We start from the raw sequence: 13501 nt of genomic DNA, 5'->3' as shown, positions 1-13501 counted from the left end.
CAAAGAAAAAACCCGATTCAAATATCGCAAAAAAATCAGTATTAACCATTTTTTTGTAAAATTAAAATTTACAAGTTAATGCGACGTATTTTCCAAAACTTTAATAACTTAAGCTTCGAATTCGATTAAAGAATTTAATTTTAAATATTAAAATGCAGAAATTATCAAATTAAGTTTAACTGATCACAGTCCCGTGAGGAATCATTAAATAAATACTTTATGTTCAAAATAGCAGTTTACCTCGAAAAAAGAAAATTACTATGTAATATATTTTTCGTTTTACTTAGATCCAAATGCAATTTATAAAAGCGAGTAAACTATGTGTTTGTTATGCTTGGTCACATGTTTCTGTAAATATATAAGTCATAATTTGCATATTATTAAAGTTAAATTCAAAATTTAAAGATTATCCTTTTTATATAAATGTAATATGAAATATACATATTTTATACGCTGTTAAATATTTATTGTTATGCTTTTTTAGACATTTATGTTTTAAAGAGGTGTTATGACGTAGTTTTAAATGAAAAAGTGTGTTTCTTTAGTCAAGTTTTTGTTAAAGGGGTTGCTGACGCAAAGTGAATAAATACTAAAGTGGAACAGACCAAGGCAACGACGACAGGTTGGGCCATAAGGTTTTATTTGGTTTGGAAATAATTGCATGAAAAGATTTCTTTTGGAAAGTAAAGACTAGAAAAAATAGACTAAGGACCCATGTAAAAGTCGTCTTCAGCTAGAACTTCAAAATTTTCATAATCAAAAATAAAAATTTTTCGTATGTTTATATGTGTTTTACATGCAAATACTATATAGTCGCTAAATAAATTCATTGATTTTGCCTGGCAGGCTTGCACTTCTAATTCTATGAGAATTTATCTTTGAAACTGCTTAGTTTTGTTTTGCCACCCCCACCCCCCCTAAAAAGAAAAAGAAATGTAAGCCCTTCCTGGGAAAAAATCTGAATAGGACTCTCTAAACATCTTTAAAGCTAAGTCTAGTTTTCAACTACTCTTAAATCTATCAAAATACAAAAGTGAAGACCAAGAGATACATATATTATTTTTAAATACTTGGGACATAAAATGTCGTCCTCCAACTATGAGTTTGGCCGGCCCGGCCACTTTAGTATTTAATCACTTTGTTGCTGACGTAGTTGTAAAAGTGTGGCATACTTGATTCATAATATTAACTTTAAACCTTAATCCGATGAAACTCGGATGAACTTTACTTCTGTTGCTTCTGGAATTGGACAATTAAACGATCATTTATTTTGCAGACTTTGTATTCAAATTAAGGAACTATCGTCTGAACACGTTAAACTAAAGTAAAGGATTAAAATCTTATTTGTTTCAATCAAACTCGTCTTGTGGAACAGCTGTTGAGGAGAGGAAAACTGTTTTGAAATTCTGCTTTATAACTGGATAAACTTGCTCTCATCATGCTTGAACGTAAAGTCAAAACTAGAAGATCCATGAGTTCACAACGTCGTACCAGTATTATTGCATAATTTCTCCTGTCTAGTTAGGAGGGCACATACCTGTTTTAAATCCTTAAACGTATTTGTTTGTTTGCATGTCTCTAATTGGATTGTTAAAACTGTCGGACAAGTCAATAAAAAAAAAAACGGCTGCTAAACCATTAAGATTTCATAACAATAAAAATGTTTGAAATCCGGCAATGAAAATAGGGAAACTTGTGAATGTATCCTTTGTTGTTATTGATACAAAATGCACGAAAATATATATCATCAAAATTCAACAAGTAAGCTTAAAATTTATTGAAGAAAATAGGGACAAGCCGCACCAAGCGCGTTGATAGAGCCCATATATAGTATTATAGAATTCTTCTAACAAAAAAATAATATGATTCTCGATACAGAAAACTTATTTAATCCAATTACTTAACTCGTCTATATCATTTTCAACTTTAATACTGTAAAACCCATGGATCAGGAAGACGATATATTTAACCAATCTCATTTTATTTCGTTGTAAAGCAATAAGTTTGCTCTGTTTTATGTTCATGCGATTGTTCAACACTATAACTTGAGTCTAATAGTCGTCTTCCCCTTCCAAAATTTGTTGGTATCGCTGTAAATATTTTGTCTTCATCTTTAAGAAACATCGTTACTATTTCAAATCAATCAGACGGCGGTATGATAAAAACATTTTATCCCAAAAAAGTTCCCGATTTGTATGTATTGAAACACTTCCTAAACAAATGCAGATAATAAATAATATTCTTGGAATTGTAAAAATGGGTTTGTATAGTTTAAGATTTAATTACATAAAATAAATAATTAATTTAAAGGACAATATGGCGATCATTGCCGCGCACATTTTTCATTTTCCAGGTCGTCTTTCAGAAATCAGTTTCTGTTGTATCCGGTTCCAAGCCTTGGGGTAGTTGTTCTGCATCTTCGAGATTATCTGTGAAAGAATAATTATTTTTTTAAAACTTTAATTCAGTTCAATGTTGGCGTTTTTCTGCATTTTATTGATGAAAAACACGTTTAGGTTAAAGTACTCAACTACTGATCCATAAGCGTCATAGGAATAATTTTTCCTCAGAAAAAATATATTAAAAAAACCTGTACCTTTCTAATTGCTTGCTTTGTGCATTTATCGCATGGACCAACACAATGCCCACTCAGCACATCTGCACCGATTCCTATTTATTTATTCATTTATCATTTATTTATTTATTTCATTGTAAATGTAATTTCGTGTAGCCCTCCATTTATAGAGAGGCATTTCCTATTTACAACAGTACCATGAAAAGCTTAATTCTATAATCAAGAATGAATAAGAAATTATCTACAGATGTTTCTAACTATGAAAATTACTCATTTTTTTAGACATACTTTTTGCTTTTTTCCCAATAGGGTCACAGGGGCCTTCGTCCAACATACAGGCAATCTGGGCATTCATGAAGGATTTATTCTCTAGCTGCGGAAGTAGAGCTAGTTCCTAAATAAATAAATAAATAAATAGAAAGATAGATAGATAGATACGTAGATAGATAAATAGATGAAAAGACGTATTTTTAGATAGATATATAAATGGATAAATAGAAATAAATAGATAAATAAATCAATAAATTGGTAGATGAGATAGATATGTATATGTATTTATTATATATATACATGTGTGTAAATATATGAATTACATGTATAGAAAGTGTATAGCTTACAAATTTACGCTAGCTGTACAAATACATTTAAAATTGTGATGTGTACGGTGTACGGTTTACCTTGAGCAGGATAGATCAATATCTGGCTGAACACGGTCAGTGTAAAGTGTACGGTGTACGGTGTACCTGCGGTCAGGCTAGATCTATGTGTAACTGTACATGATCAATGTACAGTGAAAAATGTAAAGTGTACGGTGTACCTGGGGTCAGGCTAGATCTATATAAAACTGTTCATGGTCAGTGTAAAGTGTACGGTTTACCTGTGGGCAGGCTAGATCTATATATAACTGTTCATGGTCAGTGTAAAGTATACGGTTTACCTGTGGGCAGGCTAGATCAATCTCTAACTGTGCAAGTGTACAGTGTACAGCGTACGGTTTACCTGTGGGCAGGCTAGATCTATATATAACTGTTCATGGTCAGTGTAAAGTGTACGCTTTACCTGTGGGCAGGCTAGATCAATCTCTAACTGTGCAAGTGTACAGTTTACGGTTTACCTGTGGGCATGCTAGATCAATCTCTAACTGTGCAAGTGTACAGTGTACAGTGTACGGTTTACCTGTGGGCAGGCTAGATCAATCTCTAACTGTAAATTGTACAGTGTACAGTGTACGGTTTACCTGTGGGCAGGCTAGATCAATCTCTAACTGTGAAAGTGTACAGTTTACGGTGTACGGTTTACCTGTGGGCAGGCTAGATCAATCTCTAACTGTGCAAGTGTACAGTGTACGGTGTACCTGTGGGCAGGCTAGATCAATCTCTAACTGTGAAAGTGTACAGTGTACGGTGTACCTGTGGGTAGCTAGATCAATCTCTAACTGTGCAAGTGTACAGGGTACGGTGTACCTGTGGGCAGGCTAGATCAATCTCTAGCTGTGCAAGTGAGGTAGAAAGATAGAAGGAAAGGAGAAGGATCAAACCAAATCTCAGCTTCAACATATTGACCTGAACATTAAACATTAACATTAAATTCATACACTTGGACCATAGATATATAATTACAACAGACAAAACCACAAAACTCTATGTATGAGTGCACTGGAATAAATTGGTTTTGTAAAAAAAACACTAGATTATGCTAAATCTGTGTTGATGGGTTGTAAATATATACTCTCTATGAACAGACGGTCATAGATAAATTAGTATAAGTATCCTTATATCATTTTGGTCAAATTTTTAGCTTTTTGTTAATTCGTCTATTTAATGTTTCTAATTGTTCTTAATAAAGATAAACACCCCCCCCCTCCTCCTCAACAACCATCTCCCTCCAATAACCCTAGATTATGAGTTATTTGGAGTATTTATGGAGTATCCGGGTTCCAGTAGAAATAGATCTATTATCCCATGGATATATTTCGCGACTGTCTGATGATTTGAACAAACAATTTATTATTGTTAGTTAAGATTTATCCGAATGAATTAGATCCTCTTCTTTGAAATTCGCTGCGGGGAAGGTTTATGGATCCCCAGGATTACAAAAAGTTGTCTCAAACATTTTTTCTTGATATTCGTAAAATTTTGAAAATCCACAAAAAAAAAGGGAAATCAACAACATTTTTTATTGTTGTTTTGTCGATGAGAAAATGCTAAAAGAATTAAAAGTTAAAATAGGATAAGGGGCCGGGTGACCGCGCAAAGTACCCAAAAAGCCTAGTAAAAAAGGGATTGGCCTTTACTGTTTCTTAAACACATCTTTCATTGGCCAATGCTCAGAAAATCGACGAGCAGAAAGGTATAAACACTGGTGAACTTCTAGTTGATGCATATTCTTTATCGTTGGACCCATCAACCTATAGTCACCAATATTCCTGTAATTCAAAATCAACATTGTTTATTCAAAGGAAACAAGTCTTTGCAACAAAATCTTATTTTCTAATTTTTATATCTTCTCAACCAAATGGCGTAGACCTTAGATTTTTCAAACTATGAAATCTGTTAGATCGAATAGTCTAAGTTTGAAATATCAAAGGATTACGCTAATAGGTTGAACAGATATAGAGGTTTGAAAATTTGAGTTTGTGGTAAAGACTCAATTCCTTTGACAGAAACTATACAATTTTTTCCATAAAAGTTCTATGTTTAAAACTTTCAAGCACTTTATTAAATGATTAGGCAGACCCCTTTTAGGAAAGCTTCGAAAAAAATATCATAATTTTCAAATCATTGCAGATCTTGGAAAGTATGTCTATTCTGACGTAAGTCTCAAATATATGTTTTTAAAGCGGATGTTCCTAAAAATATGTCCAAGCATGATAAAGTAAACTGCATAAGTTTGTCAGATTGGTAATTACTAAGAGATCAAATCACGACTGCAGTTTAATCCAAGATAAATGCAATAAATGCATCCCTGTTAATTGTCTAGTTTGATGTGCCCTGGATCTATCCATTCCTGAATTCTTGAATATATTTATATCACTATAACTTGAATATAACTGTAAATGTCTAGGCATTATATTTTGTGGATTAAAGCCTATTTATTATCCTAACCTGAGAGTAGATAGTTCCAGAGTGAACAAATATATTTTACAACAATCATAATGGGTCCTGGGCCCTGGAATATATTTTACAACAGTTATAATGGGTACACGGGCCCTGGAATATTTTCTACAACAATCATATTGGGTCCTGGGCCCTGGAATATAGTTTACAACAATTATAATGGGTACATGGGCACTGGAATATATTTTACAACAATTATAATGGGTCCTGGGCCCCGGAATAAATATATCACAACAATCATAATTTGTCTCGGGCCCTGGAATATATTCTACAATAATCATTATGGTTCCTTGGCTCTGGAACTTATTTTTCTACAATTCTACAGGATTAGTATTTCCAGGGCTCAAATATTTAAGTATTAACGCCAGAATTAGTATATCCAGGGCCCAAATATTGAAGTATTGAACCAGGATTAGTATGTTCAGGGCCCAAATATTGAAGTATTGAACCAGGATTAGTATGTTCAGGGCCCTAATATTGAAGTATTCAACCATGATTAGTATGTCAAGGACCCAAATATTGAAGTATTGAACCAGAATTAGTATATCCAGGGCCCCAATATTGAAGTATTGAACAAGGATTAGTATATCCAGGGACCAAATATTGAAGTATTGAACAAGGATTAGCATATCCTGGGCCCAAATATTGAACAAATATTGAAGTAAAGAACCAGGATTAGTATATCCAGGGCTCAAATATTGAAGTATTGAATCAAGATTAGTATATCCAGGGCCCAAATATTGAAGTATTGAACCAGGATTAGTATATCCAGGGCCCAAATATTGAAGTATTGAACCAGGATGCGTGTGTCTATACTCTGTAGTTTCCAAGGTCGCCAGGAAGCATTGGATTGGGTGCAAAACATCTAAACCCTCAATTCTCTGTTTTGCGTGGAAATGCCTAAATGCGTAAAGCATGGGACGAATGGGACCCGAAAATAACACTGTCATTTCCATGACGAACAAACTAAGTGATGTGGGGGGGGGGGCATAAATGTCAAAACATGAGAGTTTGCATAAAGGAGGGAGGGGTTGCTGCTCTCTGGGTTTTGGAGTGCTCTCTGGGTTTTGGAGTGCTCTCAGGGTTTTGGAGTTGCTCTCAGGGTTTTGTAGTTGCTCCCAGGGTTTTGTAGTTGCTCCCAGGGTTTTGGAGTTGCTCCCAGGGTTTTGGAGTAAAATGTGAAAATCTATCCGACCTATTAGGAAAAGTCCTTTAAAAAGGGTACTTAAAAACAGAAAATTGAAAAAAAGGGCTCTACTACCTCTTTTTTACTGTCTTTGTTTAGATATTTGCAGGAAAAAAATCGCAAATTTGAGTCCAAGTAGCCTGTGGCGATAATATAGTTTTTATTAGCCAAACTAACAACATTTATTTTAGCTTATACATTAAACATTATTGGTAAATGTAAAAAAAAACTTTTTTATTTAGACACATAAATGCTACATTCTTTATAAGTTATCTTATTTCCAAGTTTTTTTTCAGAAAAAATAAAAGATAGAAATAAATTTCTTCAAAAATCTATTTATTTAAATCAAGTTTTTTATCAAAAATCGTTTTTTTTTCAAAAATCAAATTGTAAATCCTCAGTGCATTGTCAGGCTTGTCTCTGATGCCTTGTTGAATTATTATTAAAAAGAAGTAGTTAATTTGTAGCTAAATATAGGCTCAGTTACATTTGCTGTAATACTTTTGATACAAAAAAAGGGCATAATTAGACTTGCCATGATTACACTTCCCATAGCATGGCACGTAACAATTGCCATAACTATATTTACAATTACATATGTACATATGTACATATTTATATTACATATGTACATATATTTCTTTTGATTAAAAAACTGCAATTAACTTTTGGGACTACACTTAATCAATCTGAATCAGGGACAGATTATGAGCAATAAGGTTAAGTTACTGCTCTTTTGGAAAAGTATTGTATTGTCATTGATTCTTCACAAAGCTTTTTCTACCAGTATTAGTATTCATTGTTAGAAAAATAAAGTTGGAAATATTCATAAGAAAATTTGGCGCATTTATAAAAAAATAGTTATATTTTATCTTTGTAAGATTTAGCAAATTATGACAAAAGTAATTATGTCAAGTGTAACCATTCTGGCAAGTGTAACTCATGGCAAGTGTTTCTTATGGCAAAAGTATTTATGGAAAGTGTAGTTATGGCAAATTTATTTATGAAAAAAAGTGTTATGGCAAATGTAACTGAGCCTTTCTATGTAAACCACCTGTGAAAAGCCGGATGTAGACTCAGTTTGTATTATCTTTATCATTGAAAATTAGTTATAACATTATATGTAGATGTAAATCCTCTGCATAGTATATATAGTGTATATAGTCTCTCCCCCAGAAAACAGAAGTGGATGATACAACTAGATGTTAACTATTTTTTCTAAACTCCACTTAAACTCGACTTTAACTCCACTTTTGAATTCCAGTCACCAATTGGGTGAAATCTGGGTGCATAAAATCGACTTAAACTCGACTTTTTGAATCCCAGGTTTTATCGAGTCAGGGTGAAAACTGGGAGTTCAAATATCCACTTTAAAACTCCACTTTACCTCGACTTAAACTCCACTTTTGAAATCCACTTATTAACTGGGTGAAATCTGGGTGAATAAACTCGACTTAAACTCGACTTTTTGAATCCAATATATTCCCAGTCATCAACTGGGTGAAATCTGGGTGCAAAAACTCGACTTAAACTCGACTTTTTGAATCCCAGTTTTTACCAAGTCAGGGTGAAAACTAGGAGTTCAAATATCCACTTTAAAACTCCACTTTAACTCGACTTAAACTCCACTGTTGAAATCCACTTATCAACTGGGTGAAATCTGGGTGCATAAACTCAACTTAAGCTCAACTTTTTGAATCCAATATTTTCCCAGTCATCAACTGGGTGAAATCTGAGTGCATTTACTCAACTTAAACTCGACTTTTTGAATCTCAGTTTTTACCAAGTCAGGGTGAAAACTATTAAACTCCACTGTTGAAATCCACTTCTCAACTGGGTGAAATCTGGGTGAATAAACTCGACTTAAACTCGACTTTTTGAATCTCAGTTTTTACCAAGTCAGGGTGAAAACTATTAAACTCCACTGTTGAAATCCACTTCTCAACTGGGTGAAATCTGAGTGCATTTACTCAACTTAAACTCGACTTTTTGAATCTCAGTTTTTACCAAGTCAGGGTGAAAACTATTAAACTCCACTGTTGAAATCCACTTCTCAACTGGGTGAAATCTGGGTGAATAAACTCGACTTAAACTCGACTTTTTGAATCCAATATTTCACAAGTCATCAACTGGGTGAAATCTGGGTGCATAAACTCGACTTAAACTCGACTTTTTGAATCCCAATTTCTGTGTCAATATATTCACGAAACCTCAACTGCACCGAAATGCATTTTTAAGTGAGAATTTAATAATATTTCATGATTTTTGTAAATTTTGTAAGAAATTTTATTCAACTATTATGGTAAATACAATGTTTCATTTTGGAGTAAATCGATGTTTTCAGTAGAATCAATGTCAGTAAATTCTTGATTTTTTTATAAATAGAAGTTCCACTTAGACAGTCTTGTAACAGGTTTAACGGTAAGTTAATACAGTATAACATATATTGAATATGTGATTTTTAAATATGTGTGCTGTATGTATGTATGAGTGTTAATTTAGATTATTACAGATGGAGGAATAATGATGGGGTGAAGAAGAATACTGGATTGGATTGGTGATATCTGGATGATATGTAGGTGATATCATCTCGATGCTATCACCCACATATCATCCAGATATCACCCACATATCGTCCAAATATCATATTTTACAACCCCCCAACTTTGTGAAAAGTCGAGTTTTAACCCTTATATTTCACGACTATTGCCGATGAAAACTCCACTTTTAAACTCAATTAAAACTCCACTCCTCATCATCCAGATATTACCCAAATATCATCCAGAAATTATCCAGAAATCATCCAGAAATCATCCAAAAATCATCCAGATATCATCCAGATACCATCCAGAAATCATACAGATATCATCTTGGTTAAAAGTCGAGTTTTAATCCTTGTATGGCACGACTATAGCCGGTGAAAACTCCACTTTTAAACTCGATTTTTGTTTGCTGGGCGTGTTAAGTTTCAAAGGTGTTGACTAGTTGTAATAATATAATCTAATAAGATAATAATATCATGATTCTTTTATACATGATTCTTTTTGTAATGAAGAGGTGAGAAAACTTTCTAACTAACTAACTTTCTGATTAAAATAGACTGAAGACAGAAGACCCTCCAACTACAAAAAAATAAATGCAATTGTAAATATCTGTAATAAAGTTATTATATATTGCAAACGTAGTTGCAACTGAATGACTTTTCATCTATACATCTATATGAATAAAAGGGAGGGAAAAAAACAAAGCAACAAAAAGGACATAAAAAAAACTAGAGTACTGGAAAACCGAAAAAATGGGAAATGACTTTTCATCTTATTTTTTAGAAAAAATTAAAAACAATTAAAAACAAATCAAAGAAAAAACAAAAAAAAAGACCCAGATATAGACTTTTCATCCAGGAATCGAATAGAGTGAGAGAAAACCGATCAAAAGTATCAAAAATAGCAAAATAGGATAAAAGAAGAAAATATATCGAAACTTCAAAAAATGCTTGTTGGTCTCAAGCTTATAAATCAACAGTATCCAGCTGGCTATAATTCACTGGTTGGTTATTCGGATAACAAGATTTTATAGTGTTTAAGTTTATAAGTTTATATATTCAGGATATCAGAGCTCTCAGTATCATAATTTCCTGAATCACTCAGAGAACATCACTACTTAACATCCTTAGATTCTTTTCTCACGACTGAGCTTTAAACCTTCATTTTTGGATCTGGCCCGACATTCTGTTATTCTGTATAATGCCTTGTAGTATCCAACGCAGGTTTTTCCCATCCTGATCCTAGCATTATCTTCCAAGTGCAACAACATGTCTCTCGGCTTGGTCTCTCTCCATTGACCCCTTCTGTGAGTTAACCATCCTTCCATTAGTGTCCTTGGTCCTGTAAAGTGAGAAGATTTCTTCGTTCATATTCCCCATGTATGAAAACAAGGTGCAAGACGTGTCGGAATAATTGGATGGGTATCAGAGCAGTTGAATTCTTTAATCTTGGTTGTGAGAGAAATCATCAGTTCTTTTCGATTGTTGACTATTTTTCTATGGTCTCTCTTAATCACAGTAATCTTTGGAGGGAAAGGGAGAGTGGCAGCGGCAAAGCTACCTTGATAAATATCTCCTGTTCTAGCTGAGATCGATCTTACTGAGCTTCGGAAATGTTCTATGTCTTCCATGATTTCCGTGTCTGTTGCTCCTCGCAGAATATCATTTAGTCCAGTGACCAGAAGCACATCTACAGGTCTGTGTACATTGCCATATTCAGCCACGAAAGCATGCTCTAGTTCTCTTACTGTTGCTCCAGGGATTGTAATGTAGTCTATATGAATATCATCTCCCTGATAGCCATTCATTGATCGCATTCCTTGCCAATTATTCAGTATTGATGATGAGACGAGAACAGGATATCTTGTGCCAATTTTGTGCGAATGTGGAGTGTTTTTGCAAGTAAAACAGTGATAGTTCCCCCACATATCTGCTGAAGCTGATATTCTATAATCTTTCGAACTGTTGTGAGTATGGCAAACAGTAGAGCTAGCAGTGTCACCTGGCATGATATATTCAGAGCATATCGCACAATATTTCTCCAGGTATGAATTCGCCGCACGAATGGATTCATAGTATATCCTCTTTGCATTTAAGTACATAGCATGTTCTCCTGATTTTCTACTTAGAGAAATATCCTTCATCTGTTCTTCAGCAGGGATATTTCTTGACAGTTTATCAGCATAAGCAGGGTAAAGCATGGATCTATATGAAGGTGGGAGGGGTGGCGGAGGTCTCCTGGTATCTGGTAGACTCCAGATTGTTCTAACAAACTGACAATGACTAAATAAATCAGTTTAAATCGCAACATCCATAAATCCGCGAATCACTTTTAAAGAGAAACCACAATTGAGGAGAAAAAAAACTCAAATTTTGGCTAGAAAAATATGTATCTCACTTATCTTTGACAAAGGTTATGAATAAAGTATTGGCGGCCTACACAAAGGTTTTGTTCTCTATTGTTATTCATCTCGATCATAAACCTTTAAATGGAGAGTAAAAAGCAAAAATCAATCCCAAATATTCTTATTTGTTTTTTTGTGTTTTCTGTTTTTTAAATAGATGTTTGAAAAAAAATTTTCAACTTTGTAATTAAATCGATTAAAGTTTATGCAAGCCCCCTACCTAACCTCTGCAAGTTTGCAGTTTATCATTTAAAAAAGGATGCTGCGACATTTAATGTAATTTAAAGCATATAGATACAATATATTAATTATTTATCACACAATCAGAATTTTCTCTCTCTCTTTCAAACTTTTATTGAACAAAATTACAGTAAAAATCTATATATGTATGATAAAATGTAATCAAAATGTAATCAGAATTTTCAATTCTTAAATGTTGAAACGAGTTTTTCTATTTGTATTTATCTCCTTGTCCATCCAGGGAATCCAGGGAATTCCCTTTATCCCCCCGTAGTATATTCTTTAAAGCAAAAATATCCCTTTATCCCCCCGTAGTATATTCTTTAAAGCAAAAATATCCCTTTATCCCCCTGTAGAAAATGAGTTTAAGGAAAAGTATCTCATTATTCCTCTGTAGAAAATTATCCAAAGGAAATGTATCCTATTATCCCCCTGTAGAATATTATTTAAAGGAAAAGTGTCCTATTATCCCCCTGTAGAATATTACCTAAAAAAAGTATCCTTTTATCCCCGAGAAGAATATTACCTAAAAAAGTATCTTATTATCCCCCTGTAGAATATTACCTAAAGGAAAATTATCCTATTATCGCCCTGTAGAATATTACCTGAAGGAAAATTATCCTATTATCCCCATGTAGAATATTATCTAAAGGAAAATTATCCTATTATCCCCCTGTAGAATATTACCTTAAGGAAAATTATCCTATTATCCCCCTGTAGAATATCCTATTATCCCCCTGTAGAATATTACCTGAAGGAAATTTATCCTATTATCCCCTTGTAGAATATTATCTAAAGGAAAAGCATCCTATTATCGCCCTGAAGAATATTACCTAAAGGAAAACTATCCTATTACCCCCCCTGTAGAATATCATCTAAAGGAAAAGCATCCTATTATCCCCCTGTAGAATATTACCTAAAGGAAATTTATCCTATTATCCCCATGTAGAATATTATCTAAAGAAAAAGTATCTTATTATCCCCCTGTAGAATATTACCTAAAGGAAAATTATCCTATTATCCCCATGTAGAATATTACCTAAAGGAAAATTATCCTATTATCCCCATGTAGAATATTATCTAAAGGAAAATTATCCTATTATCCCCCTGTAGAATATTACCTAAAGGAAATGTATCCTATTATCCCCCTGTAGAATATTACCTAAAGGAAATGTATCCTATTATCCCACTGTAGAATATTATCTAAAGGAAAATCATCCTATTATCCCCCTGTAGAATATTACCTAAAAGAAAAGTATCCTATTATTTCTGTGTAGAAAAAGTCTAGTATCTGTTGTGAAGAAAGGTTTATAAGGTTCCTGTCCTAATTGTGTGTAATAATGCTATTATATGATTGGTATAGATATATGCTCCCCCTCTCCTCTACCCCCTAACCTCCACCCTTAACCCCCCTTCCTCTCCCCTTTTACCAAAATA

The 13501-nt window shown here is 33.5% G+C and overlaps 1 protein-coding gene across 1 annotated transcript; it reads right to left on the bottom strand.

Moving 5' to 3' along the window:
- Nucleotides 1–1762: 1762 nt before the first annotated feature.
- On the bottom strand, nucleotides 1763–4131 carry LOC111695255 (uncharacterized). The gene is made up of 6 exons (XM_023464493.1): nucleotides 4039–4131; nucleotides 3813–3823; nucleotides 3513–3591; nucleotides 2864–2969; nucleotides 2597–2670; nucleotides 1763–2429 (listed from the first exon to the last, which is right to left on the bottom strand). Exons 1-6 carry the CDS (start codon nucleotides 4129–4131, stop codon nucleotides 2343–2345), a joined length of 450 nt encoding a protein of 149 aa, XP_023320261.1. The 3' UTR covers nucleotides 1763–2342.
- Between the last annotated feature and the right edge of the window lie 9370 nt (nucleotides 4132–13501).

This window comes from Eurytemora carolleeae, unplaced genomic scaffold (assembly GCF_000591075.1).
Source record: "Eurytemora carolleeae unplaced genomic scaffold, Eaff_2.0 scaffold160, whole genome shotgun sequence".
In the NCBI taxonomy this organism is placed as follows: Eukaryota; Metazoa; Arthropoda; class Copepoda; order Calanoida; family Temoridae; genus Eurytemora; species Eurytemora carolleeae.
The sequence above is the reverse complement of the archived record's forward strand: the minus strand, read 5'-3'. Positions and strand labels throughout refer to the sequence as shown.